The following is a 10,000-nucleotide window of genomic DNA, read 5'->3' as shown; positions in this document are numbered from 1 at the left end:
TCCCAAATTACTTCGAGGTAGAGAACAGAAAGGAAATTAATTCTTAGGTATTATTTCTTTTTCCCTTAAAGTAAATTCCTCTTCGCCTCTGACTCAGGTTTGTAAGAGTTTGAAGGAATTTTGGTGCCTTGCATCATAGCAGAAACCAAGGAAGGTATGGCTGCTTAAACACACCTCGTTCATAGGAGAAGAAGTGTTACTAGAAATTATCCACAAGTCATGATAACACGGATTCCTTTTTTCTTCAAAAAGTAAACTAAACGATTCAGGGAATACAAAGACCGCCAGAAAGTTCCGTGGTCTGAACATCTTGGAAGTAAATCGTATGTGAAACTAATCCGACATTTATATTTTGCCAAATCACGAGCAAACTCTATTACTAACTTCAGGCAGCCCAAAGAGGCTTGAAATTTGAGAGGCTCAGGCTAAATCCTGACCCTTTCGCGCTCTCTCTCGAAAGCAATGCGGATGAAATAAGTACAAGCTCATCATCATTGCTTCAAGCGCCATGGGATGCAAATGGCCTCTGTGAAAATCCGCCATTCGTGTGTTTCCTGTGCTTGACCTTCCACATATAAATCTCCACTCCTATCCAGCCTTCCGCCTCATAGCTTCTGGTGCCCACAGGAAGCCAGCTGGCATTACCACGTACTATTCTGGAGGGGATAGTGTGAAGGACAAGTCCAAGCCACCTCCATCTCCCATTCATCATTATCTCAGCTTTATATCATTTGTCACTTTATCCTACCATCTGACTCTAAAAGTCTTCTTAAAGCTTCATTCTCAAATCCATAATATCTTTTTGGAACTTTTAGATAAAGTACATACCAGTAATAACTAAAGATTACAGTGAAAATTTATTTCACACTATCAAGAGCACAAGTTTTGGTTTTTTATATTAATATTCTGTTCAGAAATCATTTAGCTGAAAGGATCCAAAACTGAACTCTAATTTTTGTTTCAGAACGTTAATTATTATCATTATTAAAATAGTTTAACCAGACCACTGAGCTGACCATCAGCTCTCATAGGGCTGGCCCGAAGGATTAGGATGGAATGACAAGTCTAGGCTAGAAGCCTACCACTGGGACCTAATAGGTCACTTGTCAATGATGACAAACGAAAATGAAAATGAAATTAAAAGCTGTAAAAAGGCATACGCTTTCATACTGGAACACACTCACACAATAAATACATTTAAACTCATGCTTCCATACATACTCACTAAAAAGGTATATTAAAATTTAAAATAAATTAAGTAAAATCATAAAATTTACTTGTTTTAAAATTCATTATACTGATTGATTGTTTTTCTTATATTTTTCCAATTAATTTGCAGCTTCTCATGAACATTAAAATGGGTGCTATTGAGAACGTTGAAGATTCTGACAAAATTTCTTCTATCGGTCTATTTCCAAAATCTGATAGTCGCTGCACGTTATATTTTGGACATTCGCACAGTATATGCTTAACTGTTATCACACATTGCAATCTGGGCATTTGGGAAGAGGGCCACATGGACTGTTCATTAAGTGTCCATGTGTCAAACGAGTATGGCCTATTCGAAGACGTGTCAGAATTACTTGTGCTTGTCTCTCTCTTTGATGTGACGAATTCCATTTTCCAACACTGGATTTTATCTGTTTTAATTTATTATTTTCAGGTTCTTTGTTCCATATATTTTGCCATTTTTTTTACAATGACTGTTCTTATATATTTTGTATAGTCACTGATAGGGATGTCTACATTTGTTCTTGTCATGTGGACCGCTTCTTTAGCTGCTTTATCAGCCTCTTCATTTCCCTTAATCACTACATGGGCAGGGATCCAACATATTTCAATATTTTTTCCCTTATTATACAATTTATGGAGTGAGAACTTTATATGTTGCACAATATTATTTTTTGGGATTATAGCTTTGAATAGCTTCTATAGCACTTCTGGAGTCGCTATAAATTACAAAATTATTATATGAGACTTCTCTAATTATTTTTATGGCCGATACTATTGCACATAACTCAGCTGTATATACAGAGGCTTTGTCTGGGAAAAGAGAACTGATACGTTTTGTTTTGGGATACCACAGCATATCCCACCCGTACTGTGATTTAGATCCGTCAGTGTATATTGCGTAATGTGGACCTTTTCGGATTATATGCTCTACTGCATGTTGTCTTTGGTATTCTGGAGTATATGAATGATTTTGATAAATATTTCAAGTGTGTACAAATTCTCATGTTATTCATTGTCCAAGGAGGAGGCAATTTTAACATTACAGGTAATTGTATATACATATTTAGCGACTCAAACAATCTTCTAGCCCTAGTTGGGAAAGAAGGTGGATGATTGTTTATAAACACATCTCTTAATCCAAATAATTTTTGGTTGGAGAATAATTTTTCTGAATTCTCAGAGCACTCTTCATCGTTACTAGCTCTCTATGGAGAGACAGAGGTAGTTCACCACATTCAACTTGTAAAGAAGATGTTGGTGATGATCGGAAAGCTCCTGAACATATTCTAAGACCCTCATTATGAATTGGGTCTACCGTTTTCAGCATTGCATCTGGTGCCGAGCCATATATTTCACTTCCATAATCAACGATAGACAGCACTGTTGCTTTATACAATAAAGTAAGGGTATGTCTATCGGCTCCCCAAGTAGTATTCGACAGTTTTTTTATTAGGTTTAATGCTCTTTTACATTTTGATTTCGTGTATGTTATGTGGGCTTTCCAGTTCATGTGAGTATCAAATACTAATCCTAAAAATTTTGCTGTTTGGCCAATTGGTATACTATGGTTTCTGGTTTTTATGTCTATTTCTGCTCCTTTTTTTCCATTTTTTGTTTTTATATAACATGATTGCTTGGGTTTTATCTATGGAAAATTTAAAGCCTACAGATAAAGCCCATTCATCTATTTTTACTATGCTTTTATTAATGATTCGTTCTGCATGTTTTATTCGAGATGCTGAATAATATATGGCAAAATCATCCATGTACAGGTTACTTTTAATACCAGTAGGTAGATTTTTACTGATATCATTAATTGCTAACATAAACAGTGTGCCACTAAGGACGCTTCCCTGTGGAACACCATTTTCTAGAGGAAATGTTCTAGACAGAACATCATCAATTCTCACCTGAAAACTGCGATTTGTCAAAAAGTTTTGTATAAACCTAGGTAAATGTCCATAGATGTTGTTGTTTTGTAAAGTTTTTAATATAGCATACCTCCATGTAGTATCGTATGCTTTTTCAATGTCAAAAAAGACAGCTACAGTAATTTGTTTTCGTTCAAAACCTCTGCGTATATGGTCTTCTAAGTTACAGAGAGAATCTAATGTAGATCTGTTACACTGTGACCCAAACTGAGTGGGAGTTAAAATTTTATTTTCTCGTATGTGCCATGTTAGTCGAGCATTTACCATTTTCTCTAGTAATTTGCACAAACAACTTGTTAAAGAAATTGGTCTGTAATTGCTTACATTACTGGGATCTTTTCCAGGTTTGGGGATTGGAATAATTATGGCTTTACGCCATTCATCAGGAAATAAATTTCTAAGCCATAAGTGGTTATAAAACTCTAACAAGTATGTCTTTGCCAAAGGTGCTAAATGGCATATCATTTCAAAACAAATATTGTCACCTCCAGGGGCAGATTTATTGCTGTTCAACAGAGCAAATTCTAGCTCTTCCATACTAAATTTTCTATTATAATATATATCTTCTACTGTTTCAAAATTTATTGTTATTAATTCTATATTATTTTTCTTTGTGCAAAATGCTCATCTAAATTTTTGTTGCTACTTACTTTTTGCTAAATTTTCACCTATTACATTACTAATTTCTTTAGGATCAAGTATTCTTTTCCCATCTTTTATTATGGCATGTCTAGGTGGTTTAACATGGGTACCATTTATTTTCCTGAATTTTTCCCATATTTTTGTATGGGAGTATTTTTAGAGAGATCTGATACATATTTTTTCCATGAAATGATTCTTCCTTGAATTACTTCTCTTTTAAACTTTGCAGATATTTTATTATAAAGAGGTTTTAATGTATCAATTTCTAATAATAATATAGTTAGTTTTTGTAAGGTTCCTTCTAATATCGGTAATGTTTTGTTTAATTTACTGAATTTTCTATTCAAATTATTTAGTCGTCTTCCAATCTGGTGTTTTATTTTTATTAATTTTGTTAGTTTTTCAGACCACCATGGGACTTTGTGTTTTGTTGGATGAGATTTGGATTTTGGTATTGCTTTATCAGCAGCATTTGTAATGAAATCAACAAGAAATTTATTGGTTTCATTATGGTCTTTCAAATACTCAAATGGTGGGATATTCCTGGTGTGGAATTCATATTGTTCCCAATCTGCTTTATAAATGTTATATCGAAGGGCATGTTTGGTGGGGTTATTTTGTAATAAAGAAATTAATATGGGGAAATGATCACTTGTATGCAAGTCGTCTACCGTATTCCAGTCCAATCTGTCTACTATGTTTGTTGTACATAGAGTCAGGTCGATTGAGGAATATGTTCCATGTGTTTTAGAAAAATATGTGCTGATTTCGTTATCATTTATACAGCACATGTCATATGAATCTATGAATTCCTCTATTTTATTTCCTGTTCTATTTGATTCTGTACAATTACAGTCCCACATTGGGTTGTGGGCATTAAAATCACCTACTATTAACGTTGGTTCCTTAGTATTATTAAGTAACTCTTTGAGTTTGTCAACATCATAATTTTTATTAGGTTGATTGTACAAATTATGAATTACATAATTATCGTTTTTTATTCGTATTCTAATACTCGACGTTTGCAGATCAGTAAAGTTTACAGGTACTTTGTCATAACATACTTTGTTATGTACATATATAGCAGTTCCTAAATTCCCTTCTTCCTCTCTAGATGAAGATGCTAAGGTATATTTACCTATCGTTAATATTGTTTTGTTGACATGTTGCAAACATAATATCATTGGTTCATATTCTTTTAATAACCGCTGTATTTCTCCTAGGTGTAATCTGGTCTGTAGACCATTTACGTTCCTTTGTATAATATAGCTATTGAAAATATTTTTTAAAGCGGTCGAGTTTTACTTTCTTTTTTGTATTATCAATTTGGAATTTTTCTAATAACTCACTCACGACATTAATTTGTTTTTCTTTATAATAGACTAAGTGCTCAATGCACATGCACCCTTTTTTTCATGGTTACTCAAATCTGTGTTTTCTTTTTCTATATTTCATAAAATTTCTTATAATGTTTGTTAAACCATCTTTTGTTATGCTTTTGTTGTTATTGCATAATTCAATGAAACAATCATTACATCCACAAGTATTATCATGTGTATTTCTTTTTCATTTGCTCTTGTTCCAATTACTGGAGAAGGAGTAATCTCTTCTCCCTTGACATAATCATTATCATCTATGGTATGATTCTCTTTCACTTCTTCAGTGCTCTCGACATTTGCCTTCATAGGTTCTATTATTATTTTAGGAGATAAAGGTATATTCTTAGCTTGTTTTTGTTCCTTTTTCATCTCCTTTATCTTTGGTTTAACTGATGTTTCTCTAATAATAGTTGGTTTCTTCGTTTTGGGTGGTGTTCTCTCCAAAGGCCTTTTTTATCTTTAATTTCCAGTCTATCTCTACCCTCTTCTGTTACTTTAGTAGCAGCATCTTCCTGTGTGTCTATTTGCATTAATATTTCAAATGAATTGGATAAAATATTATTCATCTCATTTGTACCTGTTTCTTTATTCTCTATTTTATTTTTTATTTCTAAATTATTAATTTTTTCTTGAGACTTACTTTTCTGTGCTCTGTTATTTCTATCTGTTTCCGGTTTTGCTTCATTTTTTACTCTTGTTATTGAGGAATATGAATGTTTCTTAGATGGATCTTGCATTCCTCTCACTTTTAATTCCAATTTAGCCTCTCTGATAGATATCCCTGTTCGTTCTTGTAACATTTTCAGTTCTGTATTGTATATGTAGTACACACACTCCTTGGACCTAGCATGATGATCCTGTCCACAGTTTACACATTTTGGTTCACTACATTTCCATTGTGTGGCATGTTCGTCAGATCCACAATAAGCACATACAGGTTCATTACGACAGTTTTTCTTTGTGTGTCCATACTTACTACAATTTTGACATTGTAGCGGTTTGGGAACATAAGGCCTCAGTTCTCTATTTTGGCCCAAAATTTTTATTTTTTGAGGTAACTCTTGGCCCTCAAATTTTATTTTTGCAATTCTTAATGCCTTATTATTTTGTTTACTTGGTATTATATATACCTCACAGTCTTGGATTTTGGTATATCTCATTTTAAGAGAGTCCAGCAGTATATTTTTGTCAACCGGTTCGTCATTATTTTCAGGAAGTACAATAGTACCCTGAATGCTATTCATAGTGTCATGCTTCTTTACTTTTACATTTACATTGTCAACACTTTTTATTGATAGATAGTCCTCAGACTGGTTGTTTGTTGTGGCTTCTATAAGCCACGTCTTCATTTTTATTTGTCTAAATGACATTTCTGTCGTTGAGTGTCTTTTTAATAAGAAGTTTTCTAACTTTAGGGCTGAGATTTGCTGTTCTGTTTCCATGGTTAGAAACCTTGACCAACTTCCACTCCCAAAGAGGAAGTCGAAATGAGTCAAGGTTGGGTCAAGACGATATTTACTTTTTTTATTTGTTTTGTACTGGAGCATGAGGTTCCAGTGTGATTATATTTGGATTCTTTATTGTTTTTTTCAAAGAAAGGTTGTTGCAAGAGGTTCCATTGGTCGTCATCTGTGCCGAGTCACTACCATCAAAGGGCCCAGGGGTACTCGAATCTTTATTTTCACTTTGCATAAAGATTTGAGGGAGGAGAAAAAAAAATAACCTGAAAACCTTAAAAAGATATCATCAGCTTTTCATGGAGTTTTATTCTTCCACCAATGGCACAAGTGAGAACTGACTCCCAAATGTCCGCATCCCTACCCTACCCCAAAGGGGATGGCACAACATGATTAGAGTGGCTCAAGTGTAAGCCAACCCGCTTGATAGGACTGAGAGCATTACTAGAATACAATCATCCCCACCCCAATCACATTATGGGCAAACCGGACAGAATGCCGAGAGTCCTATTCCCAGAACTAGACGCCCCTGGAATCCGTGGTCCAGTCCCGTAGAATAGTTCCGCCTGAAAACTCAGGTCCGAACATTATCGGGCAGTTGATGGTCCTGCCACGGTTCTCACTATTTAGCTTCGGATATAAACCCAATCCCAGCTATGATACCTTTTCCTATTTACCAGGTCCAAGAAATTTGTACGAAAGTGAAAATATCCACGCCATTTAAGTCGAAAGGTTTGTAGGTGATCCGTCAGGGCCCGGGCTCTTATTCTTCGTAAGAACGAAGAAGAAAAGCCAGGGCCCCTTACCCCCTCACCACGTGAAGGAACCTACTTCGAGGGGATCAGAACGTTAAACATCAATGACTAAATTTTTACATAAAATGCCATGATTTTTCTTAGAAGCACTTTACAACATAATTTGCATGAAATGCTCTCATAACGTTCCGATCTTTTGCAAAAATACATAACAGTCAGCTGCTGTTATGAAATGCTCATTTAGAATATAACTGTCACCCTAATGATGTGTCTGAAATGTCCACTTACAATGCTCTGGTGTCACTTAAAACCCCCAGGACCACTATTGAAGCTCTGATTTCTGGAATACCGAAAATAACGAGCGAGTTTGTCTTGTATATCAACGTATAACGTCATTTCCTTAAATATACACGTTTTTCGTAATTTGACTAATTACAGCGTTCTGCTCCGCATGCAGCATAACAAGCGATCTTTCTTTTACTAAGAAATAATCTGTACACTTTGAATACAAGCACTAGTGCGCTTTCTGTCCCTCAAATGCGCACTTAATCCCCGATCTCTCATGAACACATAAATACCATTTCATTTTGACCTGCAAAGTTGACTTTTAATACAGCTATCTCCTAAACATGCATACAGAATATACTTTCAGCCTAATACGAATAATTTTAATGAGCTGATCTTTCAGAATGACCCATTTTTTTTTACTGAGCTGTCCAATTACTTAATTACAACTATTCAAGTTGTTCTGTCTACTCACCTGCTGTTCCGAAGGGAGTTGAATTCTAGCAGGACAGCAGGTTCTGGGCCGGAGAGCCCTACGGTCGTTTCTCTGGTGCCTATGGTCATGCCTTTGCAGTTGCTCCCTTTTGAAATAAAAGAAAAATAAAATTAGAATCACTGGCTGATTAAGGGTCTTGCAAAAGAGAACAAAAGATGACCTATGAACATTTTTTCCATTATGGAGACGTTTTCCATAAGAGTGGATGGCTTTCCAGTAAAAGAAACATAATAACTACAGTCACACACAAACTGGTGAGTGGTGAATTGTGGACGAATCTCTGGGCTGAAAAGTTCCACGTAATAGACGCCTCATACAACTCTGCACAAAGCTCACGAGAAGTGCTGGACTCTCCTGCACGCCGTCCACCTCTTTCTCGCACGCTCTTTCTCACTTCCTGAATATTAAGTTTCCTTACCAGATACCTCTTTCATTCCATCTATCCATTCCCCATCCAGGTCTTCCTCTCCTTCCTTTCAACACATCCAAAATGCCCGCTTCCATCCTTTCGACATGATTGAGCCATCTTAAAAAATACCCATCCATTATTTTACCTACGCCAACCCTTTAATCATTCCTTCATATAATCCAGATTTCTCGCCCCTGGAATTCTTTTCAAACCACAAAGTGCTACGTAAACCAGTTCTTAAGCATTCACCTCCTTTCTTTCATCAGCATTTCGCCTTCATACATTCCAACATTCTGCCTGTGTGTGTGTGTATATATATATATATATATATATATATATATATATATATATATATATATATATATATATATATATATATATATATATATATATATGTATGTATGTATGTATGTATGTATGTATGTATGTATGTATGGATATATATATATATATATATATATATATATATATATATATATATATATATATATATATATATATATATATATATATATATATATATATATTTTACTGACAGGAACTAGTACTGGTTCCAATGCATTGTTTGCAGAAGCCTACCTCCTTTTCTCATCAGTCAGGCCCCTCTCACTCCCTATCTTGAAAACCACTTAACGTGAATTTCCCCCAGTCTTCTCCTATCCTCCGAAAACTGAATGTGCAAAAGCATATCTTAAGATCCTTTATAAAACTCACAACAGCCTACTTCTGCAATCATTTCAACATAAACACATTCAGAAAGACTCTTGCTCTTAGAACCTCTTCTCTATGATACCATTTAGGTTTTTTAATTTGTCACAATTTCTTGCTACTGCCTCCTTACTTTGGCAAATAGTCTTTGCTCATCCACACACCACAGTTTTCTACTAAGGAGACTTTAATACACAACCACACCAAATTGGGAGGATGAGGTCCTCAATTTTTATTACAAACGGCATGGAACAAACTATTCAACATCTAACAAGTGTTTCAAAGCATCAATTACGCAGCAAACAAAATTGATAATTTCTCTACTTCAAACTCTTCTACTACATAATTCTTGCATCCCTCTTGAGTCTTGGGGTATCTCAAAGGCATCTGACAAGATAAGGTATAATTTCCATTGATCCAAAAATCCTCCTGATGTCTTTATTCTACCTCATGGAAAATTTATCATTATCTTTTCATCCAAGTGCTTTGTATCTGCAGTTGTTGATGGCGCAACACCTGCACCTATTTTCATCTCTGGTGATGTTTCTAGGGCTCCTTCCTCTCACTCCCTCCTCCTTTTGAAAAACTTTCACCGATTAAACTCTCCCCTATTTATCCATTTGGTGATAACTGAGCCCTCCACATTTCTTCTATCTTTACCTATTCCCTCTATTATACTGTTCGGGCTCATTCTCGAACTGATTT

The 10,000-nt window shown here is 35.0% G+C and overlaps 1 protein-coding gene across 1 annotated transcript in view; it reads right to left on the bottom strand.

Annotated features, from left to right (window-relative positions):
• LOC136834680 (galanin-like G-protein coupled receptor npr-9) overlaps window positions 1-10,000 on the bottom strand; it is a 43,141-nt gene that overhangs the window by 11,942 nt on the left and 21,199 nt on the right. Inside the window, exon 5 of the mRNA XM_067097269.1 lies at window positions 8,158-8,263. Coding sequence (XP_066953370.1) covers window positions 8,158-8,263 — 106 coding nt within the window. The remainder of the gene's footprint in view (window positions 1-8,157; window positions 8,264-10,000) is intronic.

This window comes from Macrobrachium rosenbergii, chromosome 54 (genome assembly GCF_040412425.1).
Source record: "Macrobrachium rosenbergii isolate ZJJX-2024 chromosome 54, ASM4041242v1, whole genome shotgun sequence".
Lineage (NCBI taxonomy): Eukaryota > Metazoa > Arthropoda > Malacostraca > Decapoda > Palaemonidae > Macrobrachium > Macrobrachium rosenbergii.
The sequence above is the reverse complement of the archived record's forward strand: the minus strand, read 5'-3'. Positions and strand labels throughout refer to the sequence as shown.